The 22,468-nt window shown below is 47.2% G+C and overlaps 1 protein-coding gene across 5 annotated transcripts in view; it reads left to right on the top strand.

The window, feature by feature from the left end:
* The window catches only part of SRGAP2 (SLIT-ROBO Rho GTPase activating protein 2), a 97,243-nt gene that overhangs the window by 20,499 nt on the left and 54,276 nt on the right, over positions 1 to 22,468 (top strand). For 4 of the 5 annotated variants that reach the window (XM_039565070.1, XM_039565069.1, XM_019288911.3 and 1 more), the window contains 2 exons: positions 11,085 to 11,277; positions 19,200 to 19,362. In XM_039565070.1, the coding sequence (XP_039421004.1) occupies positions 11,085 to 11,277; positions 19,200 to 19,362 (356 nt within the window). Of the gene's footprint in view, positions 1 to 746; positions 878 to 11,084; positions 11,278 to 19,199; positions 19,363 to 22,468 lie in introns of those variants that run through there. The other variant, XM_019288910.3, reaches the window with a different exon arrangement.

Genomic DNA, 22,468 nt, shown 5'->3' with positions numbered 1-22,468 from the left:
ACATAATTCGAGCTTTGCAGGCTCTGTCAAATACTCATTTCTTCCTTTACAAGGGGTGCAGTGGAGTAAAATGTGAGTTCCTTTCGAGACAGCAGTGCTGCACTTACACACTTCACACAGCTGAATATTTATACCTGAAGGAATTTGTTCTGTGGATTGGATAGGAAACGCCTGCTTGGGATAGCTTTGCTTTCATTGAGTATTCCTGCTGTAAACTCCTTTTGAATGTGCACAGACTGAGCCAGAGAGCAAGAGGGAGACTGGAGCACTTTTTTTTAACATAAATGAGTTTTGTGGTTTTCAATTAGGCTCCTGTCCGGCTTTTAGGTGTGTTATATCTGAATTAAAACAATGCTCCAATTTGATTTCTTATGCAAACAGTTAAGACTGATTTATCATGAACTCTCCTGCCAGCTGAAAGAGGCTGGAGTTACTTTGATTTTATGGGGTGTTTTAATGGCAGGTGTTGGTGGGGAAAATGAGAGGCTGCTCTGGAGGAAACGAGCTCTGTCATCATTGTCCACTGGTGGGCAAATAACCTGGACCTTTTTGATGTTGCTCAAGTCAGCTGTGAAGTGTCTGTAATGATGCTCATTATTCACCTTCCCTGGAATGCTCAGGGTTAATTAATAGCCCTGAAAACCTCCCAGAAACGAACACAGCGGGACTGGCAGGGAGGCACTGACGGCTCCAGTATATTTGACTCACTTGTTGACTCCTGGGGACAGTCGCTGTCCTCCTCCTCCATGGACTGAGAGCTTTTCCTGGTGTTCCAGAGGGAAGGGAAGGATCCTTCCGAGGAGATCCTTCATGGTTCAGCTGTCCAGGTCCACGGGCTGCTGGCCTTCCCCGGGCTGGGCTGCTCGGGACCGACCAGGTGGGTTTATCTGAACGGGACCCAGACTGGGAGGGGATGTCCTGGTGCCACCAGGGAAGGGTCTTTGTCCCCAGCATTTCGTTGCAGGATGCCTCTGGAATAGTGGGACTAACCCAAGGTTATCTTTCACTCTTATATAATTACTGGATTTTTAAATGAAGCCTCATCCTATTCTCCTTTTTTTTTGCATCTTTAAGGAATATTCCAGGTGAATTGGTGTTGGTTTTTTTTAACACAAAGCAAGGGTGAAACTTGTCCATGCAATTAAAAAACCAACCCCACGTGTATGTGACTTTCCCCTCGCTGCCTAAGACAGCCCAGGAATTTGGCAGCCTGCTGGAAGTGATTTTGAAATTGAGTTTGCTGTGCTGTGCTTGAGGAGTGTTTACATGTCCCCTTTTGTTCCTCTCTTCATTTCTTTCTCAATCATTTATTCATGTTAACATGTTAGGTACCAAAGAGGAGAGGGAGGCAAAGAAATCCTGAGGTGAAATTCAATTAGACAGCGGCATTAATCATTCTGTTTGTATCTCTTAATATCTGACATAATTCACCAAAGGATTTTCCTTTAATTGAAGAGATTAAGGCATGTAAGTTGTAAATTGCCACTTTTGTTCTAGCAATTTTATTCATTTGACAAATATACTTGATGTTTCTTTGCATGAAATAAGCGTGTGCAAGAGAGCAACTCTCAGGTCTTGTGGATGGGGAAGAAATAGGGATTTTTCATGTTAATGCTGCTTCTGGGTTCTTGCATCCCACATTCTTTAGCATTTCCAAACTTTGAGCACCCGTGACAGATAAATAAAAAATTATAATATCAAATGAACTAAGTTTTTGCAGAGGCGGCCGGGAATTGGGTCTGGGGAATTTGATCCATCCCTGGACTGTTTTCCTGAAGAAATAATTAGTGCTGTGGAGGATTTCATCTGTCTGTGTGTGTGTGTGGCTGCTGCGTTCTCACCTCCGGATGCGTCTGTGTGTGCAGCACTGGAATGTGGCGCTCTGGGGATGTGTAGAGAGCTGAAATTGGGATTCCTGAGGTGAACTGAGGCACCGAGAGCATATGGGAAATGCCAGAAATAATGATCACATTACACGTTTCTGATGAATAATTCACTTCAGTTTAGGGCTGTTCCACCGTTAAAATAAAGCCTTCACAATGTTTGACACGGCACAGCTGAAACACTTGGAGAAGTTTTGGAAGGCAAAAGGAGCCCTTGTTTAACTTCTCTTTTAATCAGCAGCAGCAGAGGAAATCTTAACGCTTAGAAGGAAGTCATATGTAAGGTTCTAGGCTGGAGTTGTGGCTACTAAAGAGCTACTAAACAGCTACTACAGTGTGGAGCCAGGAGGAAGGACAGGGAGGTGAAGGGCTGCAGACAGAAACTCTCTCTAAAATAAGCCAGGAAAGCACAACAGAAACTGCTAGAAACAGGAGCTGGGAGAAACATGCCAGAATTCTTTTTAAAATAAGAAAGGGTTGGGTTTTTTCTTCTTCCTAACCCTGAAATCCACCTCTCTGCGCCAGAGATTTGGGGCAAAACAAAAAGACAACCAAATATTTCTGGGCTGTTTTGCAAAGAGTTTTGCCACCCATCACTCCAGGGCTGTGTTTTGGGGAGAGGGAAGTGCCTGACCAACCTCTGGGGGAGGAACCTTGTCCTGATATCCCTCCAACCCCCCTGACACAGCTCCAGGTGGATCCAGGAGGTCCTGCACAGAGCTAGGATGTTCCCGAGCAGAGGAGCAGGAGCTGCTCCAGATCAGCAGCATCTTAACTCAGCTTTTTTCTCCTGGACCTGTTCTGCTGCCTCTTCCTGCTGGGTTTATTCTAGAATAAACAGAGATTTCTGTTGAGAGCAAGTGCAGCCTCTCCCTGTACAAAGGAACCTGAGGTCCTTTGTGGGCACGGCAGTGCCACATTCTTCATTCAAATCTGAAGGGAAGAGCCCTGGCTCCCTCCCTCCCCACGCCCAGGCAGCTCATGGCTTGCAAATGAATTATTACCGTGGTTCCTGCAGGGTGTTTCTGTACGTTTCCCACACTTTTGGGGCACTCGGATTCATTCTCGCACTCCGATGCTCCCTGGGGAGGCCCAGGATTGATCACTGCTCGTGAGCCTTCCCCGAACTGGATGTTCCATTCCTTCAAAACTTCTTCTGTGGTGTTCAAGGCGTTAAAGAGTGGTGGCAGTGGGGATGGAAGTGGCAGTGGTGGGGTTGGGGTGGGCCAAGGGCTGGTGGGAGGAGCAGGAGTTAAACTTCCCTTCCTTGGAGCGTGATCCTTGTGCAACACGCGCTGGAAATCCCCACTCCTGCCCTCCCTCCCCGAAAGGATCCAGAGACATTTCACATTTTAGTCATAAGCAGCCTTGGCTTTGTGAGAAATCAGGAGCAGTTGGATTGGAAATGTGTCCAGCACATGCTTAGCTTCACTGCTTGCTGCATTTACTCCCTGTTGTTGGTAGTATCTGGGAGCACATCTCCAGCTCCTTGCACTGATAACAGCTTTTCTTTTAATGTGATTAACACAGCGGGATTTGAGGAAAGACTCTCCTCTTCCTGAGAGAAAGGTTTGGGTGAGCAGTAGGGGAGCGTGATGGAAAATATCTGAGTTTGGTGCTGCAGGGAGACTTGGTTTGCCCTGGGCCAGAAGCAGAAAGGGAACTAAAGCAGGGGAAAAAAAAAACCCTCTATATTAAAAATATTCACCAATTTTTTGGCCATCTCTGCAGTATTGACTTTGTCACCCTGCAGGAGAGGAAACCATTGAAATAACTATTAAAAAGTTGTTTGGAGAACATAATTCCCAAAGCAATTCCTGCCTCCCAGGGCCACACAACACTCGGGGTGCTCACTACAGGAGGCTACAAAGAGGTTTTTTAGTTAAAATTATTCTCTGAATCTTGAAACTATGAACTGGGGGATGTGTGTGTGTTGTCTTTGATTGCAATAATAGTCCATAGTGTCAGAATGACTCTTAAATTGTTTATTCTGTAATTCCATGCTGCAAAACAGTGATAAAATGTAGTTTTACTACTTGCCCATGGCGTTTTTTCCAGCATCCAGAAAGTGGGAAAGCATAAACAAAGCTTTGCCTGAGGTTTTTATATTTTGGCTTGGTGTCAGTTGGGGGAAAACCTTTAACTGAGTACAGACAACCCTAAAATAGCTGTGAAACTTCCTGGAGAGGAGGAGCTGCAGTGTTCCTGCTGTTTGCCCGTGGGTATTTGAAATGTATTGATAAACTTTTATTTCTTTTGAATAAACAGTTGTAGAAGCTAAAAATAGAGTATTATTACCTGATGTACTCAAACATGTTACCCTTATCAGGGTTGTTTGGAGGAATTGCTCACGTTCTGCTGTTGGCATTAGGGCCATGAATCCCTGCCCAGGGGAATTTAATCTGGGTTCTGGTTTTAAACATCCTCCCCAAAAGTCAACAGCATGGCCTGTGTTTTGATGATAGCAAAGGGGACCTTCATTAGACAGAAAAAAAAATTTAAATATTTAATTTGAATTATGCATGGCTTAAATACCTTGGCAACTTTGTCAACATGTTTAATTGCAGGATTCTGAGCATTTACTTAGAAGTTTTGCAGGTCTGAAGCCTCACATCAGTTTGCAGTCTGGGAATATCAGATGATTTGGGTTTGGTTTTTTTTGTGTGGATGTGGACAACCAATGTCCAGGCTGCTGTGGCCAGTGGGATTCTTTATAAAGTTACAAATTTTCCAGGTCCCAGCTGTGCTGAGGCATCACCCAAGGCAGAGGCAGCGGCTGCCATGCTCCTGCAAGCAGCACTTGTGTGGTGCCTGGAAAAGCTGGGAGCCCCAAGGAATTACAGATGCACATAAATTAGGGTGTAGGTAAGGAAATAAAAGCTGAACATCCTCAGTTCTTCCCTGAGACGGAGACCAGCCTTAATTTTTGCTTTTAAGCACGTCTGGCGTCCTCTTCTTTCACTTCATTAATGCAAATTTCTGAGCACTCGTCTTGCACCTCAAAATGATTTCATCAATCTCTGTTGGAAAGAATTTCAGCTCCCAACACCTCCAGCTCTGTTTATATATTTATAACTACAAAGGGATTCTTGTCAGTGTGTGTTACCCGTTGCTATTATTTCTCAAATGGAATATCTGGCTGTAGAAAGAATATTTACCTTTTCCAGGGCTTACAGTGGTTGTGAACCTGAATCTCCCTCCTGGCTCTGGTCTTAAACAAAAGGCTGTATTTCCTCCCCTTATATCCTTTTCACTTCAAAGCCGAGCTTTTAGATTACCAGGGAGATTCTTAAGGCTGTGATGATCAACAGCTTTTGGCTGGTGACACAGCTTGTTCACTGGAATTCTTGCTGTTAATATATAAAGGCTTTTCTAAGTCATTAAACCTCCCAGCCACACTGGGGTTGCTGGGCTGGGCCTGTCATTAGTCACAGCCCTGTTTGTAATCATGTACCAGTAAAAATAGTCAGAAATACCAAGTCCTTCACTCTTGGAGTACGGCCTCTCATATGTGATGGCAGGGGAAATGGGAATAATTTAGTGATGTGGTGAGAACATGTCAAAATATGTGATTCAGCGCATTCTCTAAAGTTACTTGTGTATTTAAACAGTTACTGCTTTTACTCACAAGTTGTAGTGTTGGATGGTTTTAACTTTTTGAAACTGAATGGAGTGTTGGCTTCAAACCCAGCTGTAATCTGTCATTTGACTTCCGTGGAGTCTCCCCAGGGGATGCCTGGACATCTCATTCTGATGTTCAGCACCCGAGCGCATGGCAGCTTCCAGGAGATGGGGATTGAAAAAAGGATGAGGCACAAGATCGAAAATCGCAGCTCCAGCTTTGTCTGAAGTGGATTTTAAATTCATTTTGGCCTTTCTTGCCTTTCGTATGCTGCGAGGAGCCTGAAAGATAAGCTCGTGTTAGGCTGGGCATGCATTTTAGTGTTCCTCGAGTGTGATTCCTTCTTAGTAGGGATAACTGAGCCACACACCAGTGCTGGCTGCCACCTTCCCATTCCTGCCTGGGTCCTGCTGTCCCTGGGCTGTGGCTTGGCTCCTGCTGGTGTTGAGGTCCTGTGGCATTGCCATGGGAAGGGGCCGGCTGCGGGACCACTCGGGCACGGCCGGTTTGGGGCTGGGCTCCGCTCGGAGCAGCGGATCCGTGTGGGTGAGAGCATTGCTGTTTCATCTGGGCGGGAGCTGGGGCTTGGTGGTTCTGTTTTGCTGCCATCCCACTCCTTTCCCAAGCTTGTCATCTTTTTATACAGCGTGGCACTCGGGAGAGGGGCGGGGACTCCTTGGGAAAGCCACGGCGTGGATGCAGGGAGATGGGTGAGATACTGAGCAGCAGCTGGGGCTGCTCGTGCCTTCTCCTGGTGCCCTGTGCTGGCAGCCTGTGATTCACCCTGCTGCTATCCAGTTAGAGTGGTTCCAGCTTATCCCTGGGAAGAGCTGAAACCCTTCCTAGGGAGGGATGTGATCCTGCTTGGAGCAGGAACGTTGCTTAGAGTGCACGAGGTGACCCGGCAAGGAGGGCTCTTGGGTCTGAGGTCGCCCTTTCTTAGGTCCCTGCATGACCTGTGGAAGAATGAACAAGTTGGTACAGAAGATTTGGTTCCATATTCCAGCTTTATAGGATGCTTAAGCCTTAAAAAGTCATGTTTGGGAAGTTCTTTTTCAGAAGGTGGAGGTTGCATGCTGTACACGAGCAAGGTGCAGTCTCAGTCGCTGGGTATATCCCCCTGCTCCTGCTGGGAGGAATTGTTTGATGAAAACACAAATTCTTGTCAGGAGCTCTGCAGAAACGTGCTGTGTTTGTTGTGGCTTGAGGATGTTGAGGATCATGGAATGGTTTGGGTTGGAAGGGATCTTAAAGCTCATCTCATTCCACCAGGGCACCTTCCAGGTTGTTCCAAGCTCCATCCGACCTAGCCTTGAACACTTCCAGGGATAGGGCAGCCACAGCTTCTCTGGGCAGGGAATGACAAATGTGACTAAAATATAGAAGGCAGAAGATCCTTCCTTACCCCTGAATTCATTATAAACTGGACCTGCCTCCTGCATGCTACAGGGATGTTGGAAAGGTGGTTGCAGGACGGATAGAAGTCAAGTTACGCAACTCTCCGGGATTATACAATGGTCTGTCCCTTGGTGACCCAGGTGACTTTATGATCTGGTGATGGAAACGAATAAATGGTTTGTTTTAAGTGGATGGAAAACTTTCTGTGGCCACTGAGGATGTTTGTATTATGTAGTTGTCAGCCACGTGAGCTGGAGATACAATAGACAGAATTCAGCAATACAGGGCAAGGCTTACAATAAGAATACCTGGTGTTTAATCCTAATTTTGCCACAGGCATCTTGACCTTGAATTCATCGTGTGCTTATTCACCTTCAGGCACTTGAAGCACTGGCAGCGGGAGCAGAGTCTTCAGGAGGTTGTTCCTTGTCTTCAATGATCACAGTGGGTGGGATTGCCAAGGTTTAAAGGAAAGGAGGGGGAAAGGCTTTTTTGGTGTTTAAAGTGGCTGTTAACCTAATAACCTGTGCAAATTAAAAGATGCAGAAGCGGTGGGTTCAGGACTGGAGTGGTTGTTGTGACTGGAGACATGAAAAGGTCCCGTGTAATTCGGTGACCCTCGGGTTAGAGCACGCACGGCCCCGACTCCGCCGGGGGATGTGCTCGGAGCAGGGCCGAAAAAAATATCTTCTGCTTGTGTAAGCAGTGGGAAAACAAGCAGGCACTTTATACTCTGGAAAGCCCAGTAAGACTCAGGAAATTCCTGCATTCTTGATTTTATTTTGTGGCAGAGGACTGCGGGGTGTGTGTTTGAAAGATGAGCAAGGTTGCGTCGCTCCGGCCCAGCGCCGCGGACTCGATAAGCCGGGGCTGAATGGCTCATTGTTCCCTGCGGGAGCCCGATCAGCTGTCACTGCTCCCCTCCAAAACACTGCCTTTATTTATAAAGGAAAAGTGCTGATATCGCATTTCACACTGGAGGAGAAGTTGCTGGTTCTTGCTGCTGTTCAGCGAGGGAGCTGCGTGTGAAGGGTCCCACCTCGAGAGCCGAGAGCTCGAGCTGCGTTTTGGTTTTCTAATTAAAACACTCGTGCTCTGCTGGTCTTCTTTCTTGTCTTTGAGAGCTGCTGGTTTTTTGGAAGTGGTCCTGTGCATTTCTACTTTTGCTCCAGAAGGTGGTTTTCCAATTGAGAACATGATGGAGAATGTCCAGTTTTGCTGGGTTGTTGCCCTCATAAAAAATCCCTCAGTTGAGGCACCGAGGAGGGTGGGTGGTCATACCATGATCTGCTTGAGCTGAATCTGGTCTTTGCCATCCCTACCCCAATCCTCTTTTCACACATGGTCTCTGCTGCTCATCCATGCTAAGAGGGTTTGCTGACTTCTGAAAAACTGCAGATGAGCAATCCCTAAATGCACAAATTAAAACATCACAGGCAAACAAAATATTTGCTGCATTTGAATCCTGAGTTTCTTAATGTGCTTAGCAGAAAACACCAGATCTGCTCAGGTATTTTGGGATCCCTTTCAATAAGTCCTCAACTTACTAAAATTAGTGTCTTTTGTCCAGTAGCTTCTGGAAAGGTCACAGAGTTGTTTCTGTGTTGGGAACATCCCTTTTGGTGAGGAAAGGGTGGAGGAGAAGACACAAAGGGAGGAAGAGCTTTCTAATACTTCTTGTGTTGAAGAATGTTCCTTTTTGGGTGTCAGACCTGCAGGTGAGTGTCAGGCTAAGGATCAGGAGAGCTGAGTGACGGCAGCAAGGAAACACCACCTTCCTGACAATTTTAGTGCTCTTATCACTTCCTTTGCTTTAAAAAGTCTTAATGGCAAAGCCTCAGGTGGGATGGGGGTGTCTGGTTTGCATTTCCCTGGTTAAACCTGTCACTCGTGCAGAGCCTTGCAAATCCTGGAGTGGGTTTGTGGCTGGGGCTCGAGCTGAATGTGTGCAGCACATGTTGAGCATCAGCAGCAAATTTTTACATAAGTGCTGGCGGGCCCGATGTGTGTGAGCATCCCAGCTTTCCCCGTGGCCCTCCCAGGCCCTGCCAATCCTGAAACACCAGCTGGGACGGAGCAAACAACAAAGGCAGCGCAAAAGCAAAGGAATCTCCAATGTTGGGGTAAATGCAGCGTGCAGATTTTACCTGGCGTGGTTCGTGCTTCCCTGCGCATCCAGGGTCGGGTTCCTCATGGATTTGTCTCCTCAGCACCCTTACAGCCATCTCTGGAGGGTGCTGAGCCCTGCCTGGGGTGACCCCACACCCCTCCCGCTGAGCTGGGGCATCCCTGAGCCAGGGAATCAGCGATGCTGGAGTGGTTTTGGTTAAAGAAGCGCACAGACAGCTGAGGTTGATGTGTTTGCCTGTATCTGTGTTTCGTGATGAAGAAACACAGGTTTTCTGGTTTTTAAGATTCTCTCCTGGGGAAAAAAAATAAACCTGCCCAGCTTTGCCCCCACATTAGGGTGTTGACTCCTCCCTTTCAACAACCTTGCTGCCTGTATTTCCTCCTTGCAGCAAAAGCCCCTGGGTACCACAGGCTGAGGAGTTTGGAACCACCAAATTCAGTGCTAATTAAGGTCATCTTCAAGCTTGAAAACCCCACATTTGTGCAGATTTTTTTTTATTTTTTTTTTTCTCTTTGGCAAGCCTGACTGGGAGCTGTGTTTTCATACATATGGTTTGGGTTTTGGAGTCCCTAAAATAAAGATGCGGGGTTTTGTTCGCGGCGAATCCCGGATTCCCTAAAACTGTTCCCGCAGATGTGAGCACGATCCGAGGCAACTGATCCTGGGAGTGCATGGCAGGAATGAAACCATGGAGGTCCAGATGGCTTTTTTTTTCCCTGGGCAAAGGGACAAACTCAAAGAGGAGCCAAGCTGCTCTCCGTGATTTTCTGTATTTCAGGAATCAGCAGTGAAGTCGTTGATTTTTAAAGAAATTGCATTTGGGAAGTGATCCCTGCCCACCTTCCCTTGTGGTGATGGAGTTGTGGGCGCCTGCAGTCGCAGTGTGGAGGTGTGAGGAAAGCTGTGACTGCTGGAAACCTGCAGTTTTATTGCTGGTTCGGGATTCAGCCTGGAACAACACATCTTGGAAAACCTTTGGAGGGAGCAGCACTCACAGTCAGGCCGTGGCAAATGTCTACAGTTGGACTGCTCAAAGACCTTTAGATGAAAGGGCACATTTTATTGATTGCATGTTGAGTTTATTGCCTGTGTAAAAGCCAAAGAGCCTTTGCTGGCTGCATCACTGAATATTTCTGCATTTTCAGACTGGGACTGACACACTTCTGCTGTGTTTTCTTGCCCTCTTTGACCGTGAGTGAGTCATTTTACTATTCTGTCCCTCAAATGCAGGATCAGTGGGATAAGGAGAGCACAGGGTGAATGGGAGAAGCTTTCATGTTTGTAAAATGCTTGAAAACTTGTAAAATACTGTGTTAACATAGAGACATTCGTAATAGTTATGCTGTGATGATTATGAATCTGTATTAATAATTAATTATAATATTAACACCTATATGTGTGCTTTATGGGAGAAATGTTACTTGCAGATATTTTTAAAAGAAAAGGAGCCTTCCTGGAGATGATTCCCTAATGGGAAGTGCTCTGGTGCTGGCTCTCCAGAGGGGTTTCTTCATCTCTTTCATGGCTTGGTTTATAATGAGCTGCACAGCTGGAGACTCAGGAGCAAAGTGAATAATCTGAATGTGGTGCCTTTGGGGAGTGTCCCAGAATGTGCAACGTCTGATGATTTCTGCATCAGGAGTAGTTTGCAGAGGAATTTGATAGAAATTCCCTGAAGTGATTTGCTGAGCTGACGTGGGGGATTGCAGCATTCGGTCCTTTTTCCAGACGGAGATTCAGTACATTTTTAGGCAGTGACCACTCGTTCCCCATGCCAAAAATGCACTTGACACTTGTAACTGATGCACATTTCAGCAACAAAGCTTCGCTGTGCACCAGACTGCAGGCCTTGGGATGGATTTGCTGCCGTTGGTGCATCCAACATGCAACCCCAGTCATTTTCTGCCTGCAGATAGTGTTAATCACCACAAGGGAGCCTGGCTGACGCTAACGAGGGAACATATTTTTTAACGATGTTTTACTGGAGAATTGTGATGGTGTTTTCTGTGGTGGGATTGTGTTTAATCTGCAGTGCTTTTATTTGTTGCAGAGATCCGTGCCCAGTTGGTAGAGCAGCTGAAATGCCTTGACCAGCAGTGTGAGCTTCGGGTCCAGTTACTGCAGGACTTGCAGGATTTCTTCCGCAAGAAGGCAGAGATTGAGATGGATTACTCGAGGAATTTGGAGAAGTTGGCTGAGAGATTCCTGGCTAAAACTAGGAGCACCAAAGACCAGCAATTCAAGTAGAGTATTTGCCTTTTGTTTCTGCCCTTTTTTTCCCCTGCTGTGAATTTGATTTACAAGGACAGGAATGGAAAAGAGAGTTGTTACAGGGAAAGTAGGCACCAGCACTGCTCTGAGTTCCAGAGCCAAACGTTCCCCAGGTTTGTGTTGGACACAGAAGCCATTCCCTGTTTCTGGGTAGCCTGGCTGCTCACTTCATGTCAGTAATTCCTGGTAGGTCGTGTGTTGTTAATCGGGAATGGGATGTAAGAACTGGAATGTGCAAAAGGAGTCATTTTCTTGGGAAAGGTGAGCAAAGCCAGGATTTCCTGCAGTGTCAATGGCTTTGGTTTTCTGAAGGGAAACTCTTTCTGATCTGTTCATGCTGTCAGTTCTCCGTTTTTAGGATCCCACACACGCTCTGTGTGGGAGTTGTGTTGCAGCTCTGCTACTATCACTTCAAACAGCAGAGAAATAAGACCAGTAGCACTTCCAGAGAGAGCTGAGCCGCTGTGGGTGGGGGAATCCCTGGATACTGAGCTGGTGGGACTCCATTAAAATCTAAACATGTCCTTACTGACAATCTCTTGACTCTCCTGCCTGAAGCATCATTTACAAGCGGGTCAGGCCGTGCTGCTGGGCTTGTTGCGGGATGTTGGTTCTTCCCCACTTACCTGAGCTGGGATGATTGATGCAGATGGAACCTGGTCTCACGGGTTCACATCCTTCTGATTCTTCTGAGGTGCTTTTCCCAGGAGAAGGGGCTGCAGGAGGGAGTGTGTGGGTGAGGAAGGGGCTGCATGGCGCGGCCACGTGAGCCCAGCACGGCGCTGCCGTGGTTCACATCTGGGCAGTGCTCTGCCTTGTTGGGTTGTGTTGTCAGGGCAGCAGCTGGGGAAAACACGGAGCAGCAGCAGCCTTGGGATCTGAATCATTTCTGCTTTGGACATTTCGGGCTGAGAGGATCCATCTGGGCCTGCCCCCGCCCAAAGTGCAGCGTCACTTTTCGCATTGTTTGGGTCGGGATGTTCTCCCTGTGTTTGTGTTGTGTTGTTGCTGTGTTTGGAGGGATGTGGGGACACAGCAGCTTCCCGTTTCCAGCAGCAGCTCTTTTTGTGGAAGCCATTAAGGAGGCACCATTTTAGTTTCCTGTCTGCACAGCTTTGATGTCATTCACTTCAGTCCTCATTTAGAGCACACGTTGTGCTGCACTCTGAGGAAAGCCTGGCTCCAGAGCAGAGCTATTTGACAGACTGGGGAAGAGTTATTCTGCATATCCATAGACCTGTCAGAGTGTGAAGGATTTCTTCTTTTCCTTTGGAGGGAAAGCGTTGTTACAACTATAAACTGTGCACATCCTGCACGTGCCTTTAAGATGGCACTAAAGAGATGATGTCTTGAATGACAATTTTCCTCTGCAGTATGATCGGTGTTTTCAGTTGATTTTGTTGTTATTTCTGGTGAAAATTGAGGTGATTTTCTTCCTATTATGTGGTATGAAACATCCCATCAGAAACACTTTCATATTCAGCTTGAGAAAGTTGCATAGAACTTACCTTATGTTTGGGGATTTAGAATGAATTTATAATGTGGAAGTTTTGATCAGAGTTGAAGAGAATCCTGCAGGATTTGCAGTGAGAGGGCTGGTGCTGCTCAGGCTCCTGATTTCACTTACTTTAGCAGCAGATTGCTCCTGCCAGAAAAATGCCTTGCTCTTGGAATACATTCTCCCTGCAAGGTCTGAGTCCTAAATACACAAATTAATTTGGTCAAGAGTTGGAATAAGAGAAAAGTAACACAAAGTCTGAGGCTGCTGGGTGTGTGGGCAGTGTTGGTCAGAGCAGTGGCACAGGTCAGGCTGTCCATGCAGCCCTTGTTTGGTCATCTGTGTGCTGGCCGTGCCAGTCAGAAGTGTCAGAATGCCACAGGGGTCTGTCAGGAAGCAATTCCCATTGTAATCACCTGTCCCCAATGCTGCTCTGTCTGAATCACAGGGAGTATCTTGGCTGGCATCTCTTGTGGAGATGCTGGAGCTGGAATCCCACTGGGAGCCCCTCGTTTGATCAAAGCCAGCCATCAGCTCCCTGCTCCTCAGGAGCTGGGATTACACGGCTGGGAGCGGAGCCCAGGCGGGTGCTGCTCTGTAATTGCCTGGCTCTGACCCTATAAATACCCCATAATAGCCTGCTCTCTCCAGAACCTGGTAATTATGTCGGGAGGTACCGTATCATTCCCTGCCTGCTCCCCAAGGCACATCCCGTTTTTAGATCTCCTGACACACAGGCCAGGAGGAAATCTGTCAGGCAGCCACCCTGTCATTTGTGTGAACATGTGTGTTCCTGCTCTGCAGCTCTTGTGTCATTGCTGCACTCTGTGTGTTTAAGGGAACGCTCTCCAGGGCAGGAGGCTTCAGGCTGACCTCTGAAATTGGATTGTGTGGCTTCCTCCAGCAGCCATCCCCACGCTGGGAAGAGGACAGGTTTCATGGAAAGAGCGGTGTGGGAGGTGCAGGCTGCAGTGGGGCTTCTCAAAACCTAGTGAGGTTTATTTTTCTTAGATGTGGCTGTCTCAGAGTTGATCAGGTGGCCACGTTTACATGGAATCCCAGACTGGTTTGGGTTGGAAGGGACCTTAAATCTCATCCTGGACACCTTCTACTATCCCAGGTAGCTCCAAACCTGGCCTTGGACACTTCCAGGGATGGGGCAGCCACAGCTTCCCTGGGCAACCTGTGTCAGTTTCTCACAGGAAATAATTTCTTCCCAATATCCCTTCTAAACCTGCCCTCTGTCAATTTGAAGCCATTCCCCTTGTCCTGTCACTCCAGCCCCCTGTAAATCATCTCTCTCCATCGTCCTCATCAGCTCCTTCAGGCACTGGAAGGGCACAGTGAGGTCACCCCAAAGTTTCTCTTCCCCAGGCCCAGCAAACCCAGTTCTCTGAGCCTTTCCTTGCAGGAGAGTTCTCCAAATGGGTTTTGAGATGGGGGTGGCTGGGTCTGGGCAGCAAACTGAGCCTGGCTGGGGCTGGGCTTAGAGGGTGCCCAACAGAGTGCTCAGTTTGAGGCTTCACTGGAGCATTTTTAAATGATTTACAGGGGTAGGTGTGTGTTATCCTCATCTGATGTCTCTGAAGAAGGGGAACAGATTGATTTAGCCAGGGTGACGCAGGAGTTGATGGCAGTTGGACACAGCCCAGGTTTGACTTGCTTTTAACTGCTCTGCCATGGCTGTTAGGCCTCACTGTGCCTTTTCTCTTTTAAAAGTGGCTTTTTTTCAGTTAGAAGAGGCTATTAAAGGGCACAGTCATCCACGATATTTGGTGTATATGTTGTATATCCCTCAGTATCTGTTGGGAAACACCCTTTCAAAGCCCAAGTCTGTGATTGTTACAGGAGCTTGTTGGCCCCAGCTTTGGTACCTAAGGTGTAAATCAGAGCGTCCATCTCACACGTGGCTCTTGGGTCTGGGGGTCCCTGCAGGCTGCAGGGCTGGGTGTGACTTCCAGCCCCAAAAAAAGGCTCTGTCCCACTGCACTCAGACCGTGGGACCTTCAACCTCAGGCTTCAGTTCTCCTTTTTCATGTGATTTTTGTCCTGGAGGCATTTGCCTATTCAAATCATCAGTCAACAATATGAAAACCGTGGCAAATCTTGAGTGATTGCTTTTGAGGGAGAAAATGGAAAAAGAAAAAAGGAAAAAAAAAAGAAGAAAAAAGAAGAGACAATGCTATTTTAAGGCCATATTTTAAATCAAGACAGTCTTTGGAAGCGGGATCCTGAGTAGCAATTGTCAGCTGGAGAGCTGAATGTCCAGGATATCCCAGCATGAAATTCAGATGGCTTTCTGGCAGCCTTTGCCTTGAAGTAGAAGATGCAGAATAAGTCTGGCAACCTTCAGGCCGAGCACTTGTAAACAACAGATGTTCATAACTGGAATCTTTTGGAAGAGAAGGGCAGGGAGCAGCATGGATGTCCATGCTTGTAATTCTCAAAATTTGCAGTTAACACTGAGCTGTGTCAGGGAAAATCAGATGTGGATTTGAATGAGCAGCTTGCAGGGAAGTTCAGCTTTAATTTGCCTAAAAGTAAAATGATTTCTTTGAAGCAGAGATGATACAGGTTGTGAGAGAGGAATTGACAAAAGCATTTGGGTCACGTGGACTTCACTTACATTATTATTATTAATAATAATAAACATTGTCATAGGCTATTTTTGTGGTTCTTTTTGCTGCAGCTGAGTCCTGCACGTTTTATTCTGAGCCTGTCAAATAACCCCATTTGGAAGGTTTTTGTAAGCATTAACCATTCATTGATTCAGTGACCTCCGTGAATGCAGAGAGCCGGGGATCCATGACCAGCAAAAACGGATGTAAAACCTCAGGGAGGATTTCTGTGCTGTTTTTCATCATCTCAGTGATGCCAGTGTCACACCACATTGCTGTGATTGTAGCCTCTCCTGCCAGAGCACACTGCAGAGGACAAAATTCAGAGAGGGTTGAAAGAGTATTTAGAGGAACAATTAAATCTCTGCTCTCACACTTGGCCTGGCTCCAGCTCTGAGGGTTTGCAGAGTTGACTGTCCTGGGATGCACCAGCTTTGGGAAAGTCTGTTGGACACATCTGGGAAAAGTCTGAGTATTTTGGGGAGATCAGGAGGTGGAACAGGAGACTTCAGGGGTTGTTTTAAACACCTCATTCAGTGCAAGGAAGTTTTCTGTTCCCATGGACAGTGGGACATTCCTTGGAGAGGGAGGGACCCTTCATCAGGAACTGGAGTGACAGGACAAGGATTGATGGGTTCAAACTGAGAGGGGAATTTAGGTGAGATACTGGGAAGGAATTCCTCCCTGTGAGGGTGGGGAGGGCCTGGCACAGGGCCCCCAGAGAAGCTGTGGCTGTCCCATTCCTGGAAGTGTCCAAGGCCAGGTTGGACAGAGCCTTTCTATTTATTAATATTTTCATTCTCATCTGATTCATTCCTTCATCTTGTGCTCCTTAGGGAAACATGGGGTTCCTATCCTTGGTTTGTGGGTGGTGTTTTAGATATTAAAAAAAAAAAAATTAATTTATTATTTTTGTTATTGGTTATTTTTTAAAATTTGACTATATACATAAGGTAATTTTTCTGCTGTTTCCTTGCAATGCCCAACTCAGTGTCACCGCAGTCTGTCGCTCTCCCCTGCTTGCCTTACAGCAGATAAATCTTGGGTTGTCTGCAAGTCCCTTGTATGAATGAGTAATTTAATTAAGACTTTTCAGATACTTGAGACTCAATCTTCCCTTCTGATCTTTTTGAGACCCAGCTGAAACCTTTGAAGTGGAAGCTGCACAGGACCCGATCAAGATAACACCTGAGAAACCACAGGGCTTCGTTGTTTGTGGTTCCCTGAAAATCTGTGCTCAGCTTCCTCTTCCTGCTCCCAGACAGCCCCGATTGCTGTGATCTGCTGTAATTTAGGCTAACCTAAATAAACTCTCCACATTCGCTATCATCACACCATCTTTACATGAGGACAAATAGTGCTTGAAATAAACCTGGATCTTGGCATCTTCTTCCTTTTCCTCCTCATGGGGGAAGTTTGAGTCAAAAAGTTATTGGTGTGAAGGCACCAGCACTTTGGGGAAAGTTCATATTCACATCCTAAAGTTTTTGGGTTGATCTCATCAGTTTTACCTCTCCAGGGTGAAGAGGGACTCTGTCATTCTGTGGGAATGGAGCTCAGAATGGTTGTACACGCCAGTCCCTATTGATACTTCCCTTCCCTTCTCCATCCCTCCTCTGTGGTGACATGGAGCTGGGAGCAGAGTGCCTTTCCCAGCTCCTTGGAGAGTTGAAATGGTTAATGGGAATCACAGTTTGCTCCCCGCTGTCTGCTGTGGTGAGGATTGAAGAGGTTCTGTTGTGAGCAGTCGTAGAACTCCTGCTCCGAGTTGGGAAAACTGCGCCCATGTCCCACCCCAGGAGAAACTGCAGTTCCAGAGGTGCTTTAAAAGTTAATGTGTGTGGAGTTTTAAAGGATGCTTGGGAGGTTTGAAGCAAATCTTTCCTGTTCTGTTTCACTTCTGCCTTCAGTATCTGCTTTTTGCTGGGAAAATTGTCACCAGCAAATACTTAAGGAGTGGTTTTGCCTGCCTCCGTTGCCGCGAAAACGCTGGGTCTGTACGACAGCAGGAGCCCATTTCAGCAAGGCCCTGAAGGGGTTATTGAAACCAAGAGACAGCAAGAAATTAAAGGAATTTAAAATGAGAATCTGGCCGTGTGTGGCTGCTCATCCCGAAGGTGACAATCCCGGCCGCGCACTGGGAGCGTGTGGGCTTGGGGCTGAGTTTTCCCTGCAGGATGGCCTTTCATGTGTAACCACACGGAGTGTGTCAACAGCCCATCTGGCGCCAGCAGACACCAGGCATTGCCCTCACCAGCCTTTCCACGGGCTCCTGGTATCCCTGCTATTTGCTGCCTTGGAATAGCTGGGGCTGTTGTGGCTGGGACAGCTGGGATTTGTCCAGTTAACTCCTGCAGCTCTCCTGCTTCTCCTTGGGGCTCCAGCTTCCTTAGGGAAGGTGCTCCTGCTGCTCCCTGCTCCTTCCCATGGATTCTTGGAGCCAGGACTCCTGGTGCTGGTGGCTCCCAGTTCCTCCAGGCTGCTCCTGGTGGTGCTGGAGCAGTAATGGGCTCTGAGGGGTTTTGAGGCAGGATTTTGGACAGCTGGTGGAGAGTCTGAGGGTTTTTTGTTCCTACATTTCATTCCCAAACTCTTCATGGTAGCTGGGTAATTTTCACTTGTAGCTCTGCCAGCTTTAGAGGGCAGAGACTGAGTCAGTGGGTGAAGCAGTCCCAGATCACAAGCTGCAGTCAGTCCTGAGCTTTCCAATTTTTTTATTTAAGAAAAAAATAATAAAAAAACCCTCAAGATCAGCTGTTCTGAAACCCTTTATCTAAAATTATCCATATTGCAGCACAAATCCAACTGTTGGTGTCATGAGAAGGGTAATGAAACTCTGCCCTGGCTCAGTTTTCCCATTTTGCCAATGTCAGGCGTTTCTTGCAGCAGAGATTGCTGTCCTTTCAAGTGCAGAATATTCCCTTTTCAATGGAAATGAAACTGCATTTCTTTTAGGAGGAAAAAAACCCCAATAGAGTTGTGTACAATAATCAGGGAGAGCTCTGGCTTTGCCCCACAGGTTTTACTCTTTTCTAGATAAATATTTTTGTGCTGTAAATGAATGGTAAACAGAACTGGAGAGAAGTAAATGATGTTAAGGCTCCACCTGGATCTGCTGCTGGGGCACCCTGTGAGATCCCAGCTTTCATCTGGGACGAAATGCTGCCCTGAGAGACAACTTATTCCTTCCAGTAAATGAAATGCTGACCCAAATAAACCGAGGTTCCTCTCCTCTCCCCTGCTGCCCTTTGTGCTGCTCATTTGCTGGGTGCATCAGCCCAAAGAAGGTGGGGAAAGTTCAAAGATGAGAAAATAAAGCTGCTTTTAGGAGTGCTGGGGACAGATAGAGAGAGATGCCTCCACTTAATGAGCTTTGCACATGAGACACAACATTTTGTTTCCTATGCAGACGCTGTTCAGCTCTCTGGGTGCTTGAAATCTTTTTTTATTGTGGTTAAGACCCAAATGCTTGAGACAGGACTGTGAAACCTTTTGTCAGACACTGGAGCCATCGCCCTGCCTCAGGCTCTGATTTATGCACAAAATCCTGGATTCAAAGGGAAAAATTAGAGCCTGCATTTGGCACAGTGCTGCTTGCATTTGCAGGAGCTGTTTGTTGGGGGGCAAAAACTCATGGGAATGTAGGGAAATGTAACGGAGGGTGTGTTTTCTGTATTTTCCTCTGCTCCTCGGCATCCCACCCGCCCCACAGCTGCATTGACAGATCCAGAATCGTGGTAGAGTCCTGTCTAATTGTTGCTATTTTGTGTCCTCGTAGGAAGGATCAGAATGTGCTGTCACCAGTGAATTGCTGGAACCTGCTGCTCAACCAGGTGAAGAGGGAGAGCAGGGACCACACCACTCTCAGTGACATTTATCTCAACAACATCATCCCACGCTTCGTCCAGGTCAGCGAGGACTCAGGACGCCTCTTCAAGAAGGTAACTGAGTGCTACAGCACAGAACTTTTACTTTGGTTCTTCTAAAATGCAATTCCAGCTATTATTCCTGGTGGGTCGATTTATTGGGGGATTTTTTCCTCTTTGGGCTTGACTTACCTTTGATTTTTTCAGTCATTTTCCCCAGTGCGGCCAGTTGAGATTTGTTGGTCTAAATTAAGGCTGTGTTTCTCTCCTCTTAGCCTGTTTCACAGTTTTGAGTGGATGTTGAAGATTTAATTAAATAAGCAGAAACATTCCAGTTCTTCAACTCTGAACATTAGTCAAGAACAACCCTCTAAAGACAGAATTTTATCTGCCATGGAGAAATTACCGTTAAAAGAAAAATTAGGGAGAATTTCTGCTATGCTAGATAATAAAAGGATGTATTGTCCTTTTCTGGGAAAAGGAGAAAACACAGCTGAGGTCTCTTTTGTTTGCCTTGTCCCCTTGATTTCCACCTGGGAAGGAAGGTGGGACAGTGTGGGAGGGTTTTCCTATTAGGAATCTGTTCTTGCAGTTAAAGAAACACGATCTGGAGGCTTTGGAAGTGCTGTTCAGTGGTGATGCCTGGTCCCTGCAGAGATTTGCCAATGGCTGCAGCATCTGCTGCTTCACGTGCTGGAGTCATTGCAAGCCTTCACTTGGAAAAGCCATTTATTTCTCTGCCCCCTCTCCCACCCCCTGCAACCTGTCCTGAGCTTGGGGAGGTTTTTCTGCTCTAGCAAGGCCTGGAGAAGGGAGAGATTGTTCAGCTATTTCGTGTTGCTTGAAGAGCTAAAGGAAGCCTGTGAAAAGCAGTTTGTTTAGGCTGTTGGAAAATGAACAATGCTCGATACTGTGTGTGAAGCTTCATGTCAAGATGCACTTGAAGGAGCAGCATCTTGTTGTGTCTTACCTGGAGAGCAGGCTGCCTGTGCCCTGTTCCAGCAGCTTCTTGTGGGTGTGATTCCTCTGGGAGAATGAAAATCTGAGGTGTTCCCTCTCTCCTGCCTGTTCCTTGAGTTTTTAATGGAGGATGAAAAGTATATTCCACTTTTACATTCTGTTTCTCTTGTACTTCTTTTTTTTGAGTCATTGCCCGAGCAGAGGAGGAATCTTCTCCTTTTCAAGTAACGTCACACTGAGGCCTTTTTGACCTTTTAAAACTTTCTGGTAATTACATTATGGTTGATTAGATACTTACATGGGATTATTGAATGGCAGTTACTCTTCAATTCCTCTAATCCCTCCAAAGGAGGAGTAATCTCCTTGCTGAATTTCAACAAGGGCTGTGCTGGAGCAAGGTGGCCTGGAAAGTGCCTTGGCAAAGCAGTACTTGGAAATTGATATTATCCCAGTTTGGCTGGAAATGGCAACTGTGTTTTATAAACCAGGGCAAACCCGTGTTTATGCTTTATTTTGGGCAGCAGGACTTGAATAAAAACAAATAAATAGCCAATCAACAGCAAAATACGTCTCTGATTTGTTTCTCGCAAGCCAAGGGCAAACTCCACGTTGATTTGTGCAAACAAAAGGGCATTTGTTACTAAATCCCAGCTACTTGTTTGGCTGTTTGCCAGGAGTACCAGGTTGGCTGAAGGCCAAATCAGGTGTTTGATTACTGCTCCACTTGTGCTGGGTGGTTAAAACCGAAAATTGCATCCTCTGTTATCTGGTAGCAGCTGATAAATAGAGAAATTTGGCTAATGTGGACCTGCTTGTGCTTTTTCACTTGAGTCTCTTCCCTTCCTGAGCTGCGAGAAGCAGTTTGAATTGGTACAGAAGGTACTGCAGGCTAGAAAACAGATGAGGTGTGTGATTAAAGTGTTGCAAATCAGCTTTGCAGTCCGTGGATTTAAAGAAACGTTACCCATTTATAAACCCCCTCTGGGGCACGTTTGTAAAATATCCCCAAAGCAGCACAGAAGCTGTCAGAGCATCTCTGAACTTTAAGTAATTGGGACCTTTTCCACCTTTTTGCCTTCTCCTGAGTTAAAAACAGGGACAAGTGGCTGAAGTTGCTGGCAAAGCCAGGCTGCCTTTCTGTAGGTGTTGATAGGGAATCTACCAATTTACATTTAGGAAGTACTCACTGGGTTTTAAATAATGCCAGGAGATGTGGAGAGGATGGTGACACAGAGATCCTCATCTGCTGAGAGCACTCCAAAGCAGATCCTGAGGCATAAAAATCCTCTCCTTGGGCCGTTTTTGTCAAATCAGTGTTCTGTGTCGTGCTGGGATGGAGCGGGTGAGATGGGAGGACAGGCAGGGAAGAAAGGAGGTGCTTGACGTCCCTTTTGTCGCTGAACTCTCGAGTTGCTGCATCTCTCAGTGTGTGGAGAGCTTTTCAAAGGACAGAGCACAGCTGTGATGCAGGCTGGAGGCAGCACAGGGGCTGGGTGTGCGTGATAAGGGCTGTGCTGGGAAGGGAACACGGCCTCGTGGCGGTGAGGAGGGGAAAGCGGAGGGAGCTGGAGCAGCACAGAGCCTGAGGTGGGGCCAGCAGCTCCTCCTGCATCCAGAACATCAGCAGGAGTGGTGGCAACGTGGGTTTTGTCTCTTCAGGCTGGGGTGGAGAACGCTCAGGGTGAGAGTCTGGCGTGGTCACTCTCAGACTCTGCAAAGGGCACGGCTGATGGTCGAGCATGGACGGGTTGCTGTCAGTGTGAACTCAGTGAGTTCCAGCATCCCAGCAGGGCTGCCTGCGCTGCCCACGGGCTTTGAGAGGTCTGTGTTGGCACTGTTCGGGTTCCCAGCACCCTGGGAAGCCAGCCTGGTCCGTGGCTGTGTCTCACAGGGTCCCTGTGCTGGGGCGAGGAGATGCAGGTCCTGTCACAGATCCCTGCCCAGGCTGGGACACTGAGGAGGGTCCTGGCTGTGTGAGGGACGGGTGGGAGCCTGCCAGCCACTTCAAAGCTATCTACACTGATAAGAGCAGCTGTGTTTGCTGCCAGAGCCAGCCCTGCAGTGCTGCTGGATGAGCTCTCTGTGTCAGCCACTTCTTCCCATGCCTCTGGGGTTTGTTTGCTTCCCCAGGTCCCTCTCCCTGCAGGGCCTTCCCCTGTCTGAGCTGTGTGCCCCAAACGTGGGTTTGGATTGCAAAACTCTCAGCTGAGGTGCAGGAATT

Source organism: Corvus cornix, chromosome 26, assembly GCF_000738735.6.
Source record: "Corvus cornix cornix isolate S_Up_H32 chromosome 26, ASM73873v5, whole genome shotgun sequence".
Taxonomy (NCBI): domain Eukaryota; kingdom Metazoa; phylum Chordata; class Aves; order Passeriformes; family Corvidae; genus Corvus; species Corvus cornix.
The sequence above is the reverse complement of the archived record's forward strand: the minus strand, read 5'-3'. Positions and strand labels throughout refer to the sequence as shown.